Below are 12,901 nucleotides of genomic sequence, written 5' to 3'. Positions count from 1 at the left end.
CATTTAAATCAATTCAGAAATATGAACATTAGAACTTAGAATATTTGAATACAAACTTAGTTGTTAACACAATTCGAAATTTTTTAAAAGGAAACAATTTGGAATGCATATTATGAGTATGTTTTATATCCATTGTTGATAACATCCTAGAAGATGATTGCAAAATTTGAGATTTTTTTTAAACAAGAAGTTGTTTTTAGGTGTCCTATTTTTATTTGACCAATCACTCTGGTGTAACTTAATAACCTATATATAAGATTTTGTTAAAATCGTATTATTAGAAGATTTTTCTTAGTACTTGTGATTTCGCAGAAAAATGTTCCTTAACAAGCCAATGTAAAACAAAAATGATATGCAAATCTATATATCATGCACAACAAAAGTGCAAGTTTTCATTGACCTCCTACCTATACTGAAGTCAATCCCTTTGAAATTACTAAATACATCTTTATATCAGCTTTTTCCAAAATCCTTTTATAAGAAGACATTTCTCTGATTTTTTGACTTTCAAATAAAAAGTCAAGTTCACAAAAATATTATATGCACATTCACATATAATAAACAACAACATGTGCCAAATTTAATAAGCATCCAACGCATACTTATGAAGTCTTCCCGTTAAAAAGTCATTGCCGAAAAATTTATGAATTTTTACCAAAACAGAGATTTTCAAAAGTATTTTTCCGAATTTCGCCAAAATATAATATGCAAGTTAACATATGAACAAAGACTGTGCAAAATTTTATTGGCCATTTACGTCTACTTTTGAAGATTTTGCAACAGCAATAGACATTTCGAAAAAGTGTAATCTCTTCAACAAAAACTATTCTTCTTTCCAAACTTAAAGATTTTATTTTCATCAAAATAAAATATGCATATAGCGTGTCTTTTTATGTTGTAATGTTACACTGTTGTTTCAGACAGTGATGGGGTTTGTACCTCTTAAAACGTTTAAACCCGCTGCATTTGTTTGCAACTATCCTATGTCAGGAACCTGATGTTCAGTGGTTGTCGGTTGTTGATTTCGTTCATAATGTTTCTCGTTTTTTTACATAGATTAGACCGTTGGTTTTCCCATTTGAATGGTTTTACACTGGTAATTTTTTGTGACCCTTTATAGCTTGCTGTTCAATGTGAGCCGAGGCTCCGTGTTGAAAACCTTATTTTGACCTTACATAGTTTACTTTTACAAATTTTTATCCATTCGTTTGATGTGTTTGAGCTTTTGATGCCATTTGATTATGATCTTTCCGTTTTGAATTTTCTTCGGAGTTCAGTATTTTTGTGATTTTACTTTTTTGGATGGAGAGTTATCTCATTGGAACTTATACCACGTCTTCTTATTTTTTAATATGCGTATCATGCAAAAGATATTTTCAAAATTTCATTGGTTTCCTATGTAGACTTTTGGAGCTTTAGCGTATAAAACATTGCAGACAGACAGACAGGTTCTTCCACATACGTGAAAGGGGACAACTAGAATTAGAAGTAAATCTGGTTTACATGAAATGTACACTAGCATATAACGGATGAAATAGGTTTCCTCTGTTAAATGTATGAAATCAACATAAAAATGCATCAAAATATTATCATCAAATATATGCGGGTTAATAACCTCGTTTATGGTTTTTATACTGTTGTAGATATCAAATGAATGGCTCTAAATGGACAAATTTCTGAAAAGTACAAAAATCATTCGTTACTGCCACCAGCATTTTAACCAAAAGTTTGAAGTGAATTGAATATAGATATGTTATTTTGTTGTTAAATTTCTTACTTTTTGGAGTACTGGTATTGCTGCCGTCTGTTTTGTATTCAGATGACATTGATTCCGTTGCCATTAAAGTTATAGAACTTCTTGTAGTGGATGTTAATTCTCGTGGTGTCATTGATGTTTCAGAATTAAATGTTTTGGATTTAGTAGTTGTAACTGGGGGAACATTTGTAGATACATATTCTGTCGTAGATTCAGTTGTTGTTTCTATGGGACATGTATCCTAAAACCAGAAACAGGTATCTAGGTAAATTAGATGAAAAGTTATGAATATTGCTCTTGATACATGTGTATATATTTTACGTTACTCAATAAGTATTTGTCCATAATAAACAAGTCATCACTTATTAACGTAGTCTATAGAAATACCAATGAACTTCTGAATGCATATTGAAGATCATGCACATTTTCGGTTTTTTTCTCTGTTTCCTAACGTTTCTGTCGTCTCACTGTGTTTTAGAAAAAGTTAACTAGAATATACAAAACGGAAAATCTAATAATTAAAGCTATGAAATCTATATTTTTGTATGTTTTTAATTTGTTGCTCTCCACAAATATGCCTTTAAAATCATGAAATGGATTAACATCGCTCATTTCGGATTGAAAGTATTAACAGGTCATTTTAGTATAAATAAAGATTTTTGGTATGATTGCTGATGAGACTACTTTCTATAACAGACAAAATGACGTAGTTGTCAGAAACTATAGGTCATCTTATAGAGTTCGACAAGCGACAAAACCGTAGACTGGCATAATTAGAATGTTGCGGTATGAAACGTGTTTATTGGCTCCAAATTAACATAGTTAAATTGCACAACATAAAAACAAACTATTAAAATGAGTAAAAAAGGACTTAAGTCATCATTTTTATACAAAGAATAAAACAGAAGTCACACTAAAGACACAAAATACCGATCTGCGAGTACTCGTAGTAATTGGAAGTAAAAAGTTAAGTTAAGGATACTGGTAATTCCAGTACGACGGCCACATAAGAATAAAGGAACAAGTTGGCAAGAAGATGGGCATAGTTGGTTCCATTGTAATGCCGATAGCTTATTGAAAAACACGTCCCCAAAACGTTACAAATATGTTGTCAATCAAGAATCAAGCATCTTGTGACGATTAAGTGTTAATAACATTACCTCCTACAAGCAATGATGAACTTCGTTGCAGAACGTACGTATTGAATTATGTTTTGCTTACGCTTTTCAATAATTTTCATCAACGTATTGTCTAAGATATTCAACAAGTTTTATTAGCTGTAAACTTTTATCCCTTACCAGCTGAGTGCATGTATTGTTTTCCATATAACAGGAAAAACACTCTAGGTCGTATATCATAATTTTCACGCTGTCGCCAAAGTTATTCCCGTCAGTAGACAAACTTATTTCATAACCATCAGCTATAACTGACTCTGATATTGACCGCTTTTTTCTTCGAGCTGTTGGTAATGCGCATGAAACCAAGTACGAATTCCTATATTGTCCATCATATGTCTGATAATCTGAGATGTAACTCCAACTTCCATCTTTCAATATCTATCAATTATTTGAATTGAAAAATGATGATGAAAATAAAATAAAATAAAAATGATGATTTAGTTTTTACGCTATGTATATCTATCGTAATTTGAAATGTACTAAAATTTACACGTTATGAAAAAGTTTGAAAGAAAAATAGTTGATTTAGTTCTTTGTATGAACAAAGTATTGAAATCGTTTAATCTTGAACATATTACTTTTATACAGCAACTTTAGACATTTTCCTTGTACAGCTCATCTGGTACATTATGGTTTAGATTCTAATAAACCTATTTATGTATCTTGATTGACAGCTTACCTAACGGTGTTTATTTCAAAAAAGAGGTTTCACACTAACTTTTTTTATACAATGTCAACGAATTTATGTAAGATTTTATATACCTCCATGTGTCGTGAACGGCATGTGATGTTTCTTGAATTGAAAACGCCTTGAATATTTGTCTTAGCACACAATCTGTCTCTGGTATTACAAATACCATTCATGGGAACAGTTATATTTCTAGGTGGTAAAGTCAGGTCTTCTGAGCAGTCTTGTTTTCCAAAACCATGATTACAGATACAGACGCCTAAAAAGAAAAACGGAAAATTGATTAAGAAAATATTAATGACATAGAAAGTTTATATGTCAATTCCAAGAAATGAATTGTAATATAATAAAGACCTAGTCAGTAGAAATTTAACAGTCAAATGGTAATACATTGGTTCAAGTCTTATACATCCGGGTTACGTCATGCATTTATGAGCTTAAAAGATCAAATCTTTCAGAGGAATTTAGTCTTTTCACCATTGTGTTTTTATATTTGTCACAATATTTGTGGCATTTAACTTATCGTTACAAGTAGTTTTAGTACATTATTTAAAGTCAATATAAGTCTGTTCGCAATGTAAATATATTTTATCTTTTATTCCAATGTTCAGCAAATAGCTACGTAAAGTCTGCTGAAAAGAGCTGTCAATTAATGATATGTTAAGCCCAAGTCCCACTAGACCACGATCGCACTACGCTCACCGCAATCTAAAAAAAATTCAGATCGTAGTGAGGTCGCGGTATGAGCGGCATGAAAATGTAAATTTTCGTTGCTTTTACGATGCTTCTACGTCCTCATTACGCTTCTACAACGATCCCGCTACTATTATACCACGTTCTCACCGCGCTTATTCTGCGACCTCTCTACGCTTATCAAGATCTTTCTATGATCATCACGTTCTCACTACAACCATACCACGAGTTATCCGATTGCAACACGATCTTACCACGCTTTTACTGCGATTATAGTACGTTCTTACCACGATTATACTACGTTCATATCGCGATCTTACTACGTTTTCAGTAATAACGTCAACATCGTGTTCCATATCAATACAATTCCCTTCCTTCTATTTCTGATTAATACATAATTTTCGGAAACAACACAGTCACACCACAAAAAATCTTCTAGAACACGTGGGCGTTGTGGTATGGTTGATGTAGAGGCAGAGGGAGCTCTGATAGTAACGAATCCTGATCAAGCAGAGATTTCGGACCGACCAATCCAGGAAGATATGATATGAGTGCCAATGAGATAACTCTCCATCAAAGTAACAAATTATAAAAGTAAACCTTTATAGGCCAAGGTACGGCCTTCATCACGGAGCCTTGGCTTACACCGAACAGCAAGCTATAAAGAGCCCCAAAAATTACAAGTGTAAAACTATTCAAACGGGAAAATCAACGGTCTTATCTATATAAACGAGAAGCATGGTTGAGCCGTTAGAGAAAATGGACAAGAACTACGTACAGACAAACAAAACCTGGAGATACATATTATAATATATTTTATGTGAAAATGACAATGAGAATGATGGTCGTAGTATGGACGTATAGTCAGGTCGTAAGAATAGCGTGATGAGGACGGCAAGGGCGTGCTAGAATCGTACTATGGTCTTGAACAGCGTGGTGTTAACGTGGTATAGTCGTAGTGGAAGCGTAGTTGGGTCGCGGTGAGAACGTGATGGTCGTAATGAGGTCGTAATAACGTCGCTGTGAATTCGTCGTGCAGTCTCTCCAAAAAGAATCACGCTCTCACTACGATGGTACAGCGACCTTTGCGATCTTACTACGACCTTAGTGCTCTCTATCTACGATTTCTACTACGACCTGATTTCGCAACGACCGCACCACGATTGTTTTGAACATGTTCAAAGTTGACCACGCTCATCACGATCTTGAAGACCTCACCACGACCGTGATACGACCTTACTGCGATCTACAAGATCGTACTACGATCATCAAAATATGCATTTTTTCACAGATTGTAGTGCGATCGTGGCCTAGTGGGACTGCGGTATTACGACATTAGAATAAAGCTTTATCATTCATTGTAATGAAAACAAAATAATATTTCAATTTTACCTTTTTGGCAGACTCCGTTATTACTACAGTTATTTGAGCATAAACCACCAAGCAACATCTCTCCAATTGATTTCTTTGTATTTGATGTAGTTCCATTTTCATTCTCAGTTGTATTTTCTTTTATAAATAAAGACATATTTCTTGATATCTCAGATATTGCAACCTCCTGCAGAGAACTTATAGTAGTCTCTAAGAATCGTGTATCTCCCGCTAACTGAAAAAGATCTTCTGCTAATCAAGACTTAACCGTACTGTAATGTTAAAAGCTAAAACAAATTTGCTATACTGTAAATGATAGATATAAATTCCATTATAGCTCAAGATATTATCAGCCTGGTATCATTGGTGGGTCTTTAAAACACTGGGTCGATGCCACTACTATACGTTTTGTCCACGAGGGTATCGCCAGCCCAGTTTTCAGCACCAAATTTTTTCCATTGTAGACCAAATTTTTAACTGCGTACCTAATTGATAGACCGGTAATTATTTTGTTTAAAGACAGAATGAATAGTAAACAAAATTACTTGACACATACTGGTTCACCCTGACAGTGGAATATTCTACGAACAAATAGTCATAACCATTGATTCTATCAACAGAAAAAAATGTGTATATTGTATATAGTCATTAATACACTAGCAAACTATTAAAGAAGAACTATTTATATCGTCTGCTTCTTTTTCAAAAGAAAGGGATTGTCTTCAAGTTTTTATATTAGTAATCTCAAAGTTAACGAAGCACATATTCTTATATATACATTGTACATCATATACACTAGTATTTCAATTTACCCTAATGTCAAACATGCATGTATCAATATATCCATCTGACTGTGTATGCGATGTCTCCAATATTTCGTCTGTAATTGACTTTGTAATTCTAGACTGGCATACTTCGCGTGCTTTGATTTCAGTCCAATCGCCAGGCCATTCATCATTCTGGTCAAATAATCGTAACACAGCTTTATTACTTTATGAAATAGTTGTGAAACTCAATCATTGATGTCATGTTTCCTTGTCCAAGAACAGTGAAATTTAATTGAACAAAATATTCTGAATTTTAATCATACATTGGCATTCCTTTAAAAATGAGATTAATCATAAGTTATCTGGCACTAACACCATAAAGATGCAATATTTTGTTTTTCTAATACATAAGTGATAATATGTACCTCAGCAGGTAGCAAAATATAGTTGTCTACAAAATTTGTGTAAATGAATAAAAAAGAATGGACATATGATATAACATCTAGTGTTTTTAACAATTAAAAAGAAGTTTTGATGTAGTACTATTATGTAAGAAATGTATATGTCATTATTTGCTTTTCAATGTACAGTTAGTGAAGGGTAGCACGAACCCCATATAATGAACAATACAACCGATACTAAATTCATGTATTCTTCAATATACATATTAGGACAAACAATACCTTTAAAGTTAAGCACATCAACAGTTTTCAATTAAGCTGAGAATAGTTATCTTCAAAATCTATGTTAAAATGTGCATATGTCGACGCCGCTAGAATTTCACATGATGAACGATTGCTGACATCGTTTATCAAAAATCACTTTATACACCTAATTGAACATATTGTCATAATCTAATTAAACACTATCAATTAACAAAATTGTAAACTTACATGTTTTGTTTCGACAGCAGAAAGCTCACTATCAGGAGCTATATATATTTCTCTATTGTCAATTATGTCATCACTGTCTGTTAAGCTTTTTGTTATGATATGATGACCATCGACTGAACGCTTTCTTCTTGATGATGAACATGTTGTATGAAAATTTCCAGCATCTGCTGTTTGCGCTAAGCAATTTTGAAGTGGACCTTCCAAACCACACTTATATGCAAATTCATTTAATGATGTTCCGGGAGTGTCTTTTTCCTCTCCACAAATACAGTATTGTTGAAGGTGTATCTCTTGACTCAGTGCAATAGGATGGTCTAGAAAGAATCGTTCATTATCACGAACCCTAAAACATGAAAAAAATGCCATAATCATAATTTCGTGACAGCTATATTTGAAAGATAATTTCATGACAGCTATATTTAAAAGATAACAAAATCTTAAAAATTGTATTAAAATTAATACGTGTAAAGATACTTAGTTACGAAATAAAGATTGCACGAGTCGATTTCTTATTGTTGTCATTAATGTCTTTGTCGTTCTCTCAGCATATATCGATCCTTTCAATATTTTAAACGAAATAAATGCTTTATATAATGTATAATATTACTTTATGTCAATGATTGATAAAAATGAAACTAGATATATATTTTAAAACCAGATCGATGGTATATCTCCTTAAACAAATAAAATACGAGAATTTTAACATCTATTTGTTTTAGAAAACTATTAATCACATTTCCCATTGAATTTTAATGACTTATTCAGCTAAATAGACACCACAAAATATGATAGTGTTGAATTTCTACTATTGTTTTCGAAATTTTGCTTTAAACATTTTGTAAACAAAACTATCTTAAGTTTACAATACAATAACCAATTATATTGCATGGTTCAAACTTAATTTATGAGTATGCTACAGCAACTATTCATTCATTTTGGGGGTTTTAAAGAACTCAAAGATCGATGGTCTAAGTACGATTTAGAGATAGAAAATAAATTCAAATTTTTATTTTTTTATTCTAGTGATGTATTTCCAGAAAAAATGGTGTTCTATCTATTAAAATCGTTACTTTATTAAAACCCAATCGTACAAGACAATTTGTTCGTCGATTCCCTAATTTCGATTCCTGCATAACTTTTCAAATGTCTCACATATTGTGCTTTTTAATCTTCATGTTTGATGTCGTACATGTACAACAATGGGAGTTGTATCATTTCAACACACACACACACGACAATGTATTTAAACATTTTTTATTGGTCATAATTCTACAAAAAATATTCAATATCTCTGTTATTCTATAAATCTGACAGTACTACTCTAAATTTTCATTGAAATAAAACTGAATGTGCAAATATTTCCATGAAATTTGTTTCAAGTATCAATTTTAGAATAATTGCAGTATGGAGTCTATCTATGCTAAGCGATAATGTACAATATATGATATATCCGTAACTTTTTTATAACTCAAGACATTTATGATGAAAAAAAATGCTTTTATCTTTTTCCATTTTGTACACACAGGCAATTGAATCAATTTAATGCATGTTGAAAAAAAAACATTTCACGTGATACGACATACTGGAAATAAATATACATAATATTTAGAGTAAAGCACACATATCATACCTCCACTCTTCTGCAAATGTTTCCCAATTATCCTCTGTAGTGTCTATAATGGTCCCATCCCTCAATGTGAAATCATCACTTGTATCCTTTGACCCACTGCTAACGTATCCGCATAGTCCTTCTGAATTTTCAACATCTAATATTGATGGTTTAACATGTATATAACCAATGAAATGTTCGTGTCCCCATCCTGATGGTGTTGAAAATTTAATCTCAGTCCCAATCGGTAGGGTCACCTTTAATAAGTATGGGAATATGTTAACTATATTATCTCAAATATTGTATTCTAAACAAAGATGTCTCAAATACTATAAAAGATAATTGACCAACTGTTATGAAATCTTAGTTAGTTTATTATATATCATGTATGCTTTAAAAGATTTGTTTATGCTTTTATGCAATATATAATACACTTATCTAGATATCATAATAACTGTGAAATTTATTCAAACAATTTTATAAAGATTTACAGATTTTCGATAGTCATCTCAACGAAATTGATTTTCTCGCTTGAGACTATGGCGTATAGTTTCTAGCGATAATTTTTCATATCACTCTACTGTGCTCAGACAGGAAATTATCAGTCAGTAAGATCAAAGGAAAATTTCATAAAACAGCGATAGTATTAACTAAAATATAGTCAATCGAAATTATGTTTTATTCCACCATTCTAACTATATTCTAACTGACAGCATGTTTCAAGTATGCATACAGTGTAGTAAGTCATAATGTTTTATAAGACAGATTTAAATAAATAATATTTTTTCTTGTTTCTGGATCCTATTATTTATAATATATTATCTTATATAGCACGATGTGCTTTGTTAAATAAAATAATTGTTTAAACGATGTTTAAATATTCAACTAAGTCGTGTGAATAGTATCCTTATTAATCAGAAAGTGTAGTCTAATATATTTAAAAACGTTCAAAAAGTATACAATTGCATCGAAAGGGTAAACAGTGGAATACGAAATACTAAACATAATCATAAATCGGTACTCTCATCGGTATCAGTTTCTAAACACCAAATGACGAGTTTTCTTTAAAACTTTTTATAATCCTGATCAATATTTTGCGAAAGATTACTATTAGTTTAATGTCTGGAAATTAAGATAATTTTTTTTATTATCACTTTTATTATTCATTTATAAAATTACCGTATAAATTCCTCCATTTTCCTTAATGATCATCGATGAATCATCACAACTTCGCATTTCTATAGTAGGAGAGTGTGTGCGCGTTTCATATTGTGCAATATAATCACAGGTCCTCATTACAAACATTGAGTGACCACTTCTTATTGCTACGCCACAGTTACAACTTGCGGCGACGTTACATAATCCATACAACGCATTCACCTGAAATTATTTTGTTTACGGAACATGATTATAACATAGTTTTAGCAGGTTCCTGATAACAGCTTTTAACCATAAAGATATTGTTACAAAAAATACAGAAAGTACTCATACATTGTACTATACTCAAGTAATATTTATCGACTTCATATTTCAACCTGTTGTTGCAAAATAAATGGATTATACAAGCCCGATGATAATAGAAATAAGAATATGCGGTAAAGGTGCCAATGAGACACCTCTCCATTTAAGTCACATTGTTTTGATAGTAAACAACTATAATTGTTACGGCCTTCATCACGGAGCCTTGGTTCACATCGAACAGAAAGCTATAAAAAAAAACGAAATGACTAGTGTGAAACTTTATAGTGTGAATTTATAGGTAAATACTGTATAGTTGAAATGCTAATTTTAAAGAAATTAAATGCACACTAGAAAATTAACGGTTGTATTTATTTTTCCTTAAAAATTCTAGAAATAGTTTACATACTTGATAAGGTTTTGTTTTATGTCTGTAAAGAATATATTCCCCTGGTTTGTAATTGTCCCATCTGTATTTATCTGCTGTATAGAAGTGGGGGTCGTTAAAGGATTCGCACACTCTTCCAGACAACTGTTTTTCACCATCGCTGACTAAGATCTAGAAACATAAATTATAAACACACTGAAGTGCTTTTATAAAAAAAAAAAAGCACAGTGATGTCTATAGAATAGCACAGGGATTTTTGTAACATAGCACTGTGTTGTTTGTAAATACATACTGTGTTGTTTACGTAGTATTTGTACTTGTGTTTTTTCCATAATGTTGATCGTATGATAGGCTTCATGTAAATACTTCATACGCTATTTTTTTTAGGGAGGGGGTGGAGTGTTTAAGATTACTATTTTATTGATGTTAACTCGTCTTTTCATTAAACAATCTTTATCTTTTCACTTTCGCGTTTGAATTCCTATATAGCTAGTTTAATTGCATAGCGATTGTTTTCTTATCGTTCTGAAACTGAATAGAATAGAATTATTATTTTACAGGATCTTGTGTAATTTAAATATTTGTCCTTTTCGTGCACATTAAATACATAATATATATCGAGGATCTTGAAAAGATATAAAGTTGTTAAACAGCTCATGAGAAAATATCATTTATTTAGTTTGTCATATTTATTTCAGATTCTATATTGACCGTTGATTTTATGTGTAAAAAACCAAGATCGCCAGTTTCCGCCAAAAAACAATAAAATACGAAGTGAAAAATTTTCATACGCTAATCAATTGCTCTGCAACCTAGCTCAGTGTAAATAAGTACAGTGTTGTTTGCGTCATTGCTCGTTGTACTTGTGATTGTGCTTTCCCATTATGTTGATCGTATGATAGGCTTAATATTTCCGATGGCATTAGTTTAATTTCATTTATTTTGAGGGTTTAGGATTACTATCTCATTGGTGTAAACTCGTTTTTTCATTGAAAAAAAAACATATTTCACTTTTACGTTTGAGTTTCGATTCAGCTTGTTTAGTTTCTTAGCGATTGTTATATTTTCGCTCTGAATCTGAAGAGAATTATAATTTTACATAACCATGTGTAATATAAATATTTTTCATTTTTATGTACCTTTATGTCCGGTATCACTACATTATCCCATGCAAAATTATCTCCATCAATATAGAAATTTTTTTCTTGTGATAAAACTCTTAAATACGTTGTTCTATCCTTAAAATCGTACTGTCCATTAATATATCCGGTAACTTTTAAGATAAGAGGTTGATCCCACGTTGCAGATGTGACGTTGTAGGAGCAATCAGCACGTTCAAATGATAAATCACCTTCCTGCACAGTTCCTTTACATATACCACAATCATTTTCCTCTTTACATTTAACTTGATAACCAGGTTGAGCTAAACGTAGTTTGTATACACATCCTTTTCTATCCGTATCTTTGTGACCCACGCACCCAACAGGCATTGAATTGAAAAGCTTGATTTCTATCTCCTCTTTTTCTGCGACTTGATACTCATATTTTTCATGCTATATAATAGAAACGACTTATGTTATAATAAACAAGTTAATCATTGATTTCAATATTTCTTTTGAATGTAAGTATATTATCAGCGGATTATCTCATTGAACTATTATTATAGTGTATTTTTAAGTCGATCGAAAAATAAGAAAAATAAATTAATGAACATGTAAAGGAAACCTTTCTATTTCAATATTTTTTTAATGGTACAATAAGTCGAATAAGAGAGATTCTTTGCAATAGTTGCAGCATCATGCATTCTCTTAATCATATTTTTAAAATATCTAAGCGCATTCAACACTATGATAAACCAAAATTTGATGGATATTTTTTTCATTTATCTATCCTTTTATCATTTTTCGTAAGTGAAAAACATCTTAAAATTATTTTTTTTTAATTTGAGACGAAAGTTAGTCATATTTTTCCATATCTCAATCACTGACTTATTGATAAGGAGTACCAATTTCTACAGGTAGAGCAATAACGAAATAGGAAGTATGAAATATAAAAAAAAGAAGATGTGGTATGATTGCCAATGAGACAACTCTCCACAAG

At 31.5% G+C, this 12,901-nt stretch overlaps 1 protein-coding gene across 1 annotated transcript in view; it reads right to left on the bottom strand.

Annotated features, from left to right (window-relative positions):
- Positions 1–12,901, bottom strand: part of LOC143072097 (von Willebrand factor D and EGF domain-containing protein-like) — a 31,641-nt gene that overhangs the window by 3,771 nt on the left and 14,969 nt on the right. Inside the window, exons 6-15 of the mRNA XM_076246890.1 lie at positions 11,941–12,354; positions 10,823–10,972; positions 10,135–10,335; positions 8,977–9,212; positions 7,347–7,689; positions 6,499–6,645; positions 5,708–5,921; positions 3,697–3,881; positions 3,055–3,312; positions 1,778–1,997 (exon numbers count right to left, since the gene is read on the bottom strand). Of these exons, the coding sequence (XP_076103005.1) occupies positions 1,778–1,997; positions 3,055–3,312; positions 3,697–3,881; positions 5,708–5,921; positions 6,499–6,645; positions 7,347–7,689; positions 8,977–9,212; positions 10,135–10,335; positions 10,823–10,972; positions 11,941–12,354 (2,368 nt within the window). The remainder of the gene's footprint in view (positions 1–1,777; positions 1,998–3,054; positions 3,313–3,696; positions 3,882–5,707; positions 5,922–6,498; positions 6,646–7,346; positions 7,690–8,976; positions 9,213–10,134; positions 10,336–10,822; positions 10,973–11,940; positions 12,355–12,901) is intronic.

The sequence above is a fragment of the Mytilus galloprovincialis genome, chromosome 4 (genome assembly GCF_965363235.1).
Source record: "Mytilus galloprovincialis chromosome 4, xbMytGall1.hap1.1, whole genome shotgun sequence".
Lineage (NCBI taxonomy): Eukaryota > Metazoa > Mollusca > Bivalvia > Mytilida > Mytilidae > Mytilus > Mytilus galloprovincialis.
This window is presented reverse-complemented; position numbering and strand designations above follow the sequence as displayed.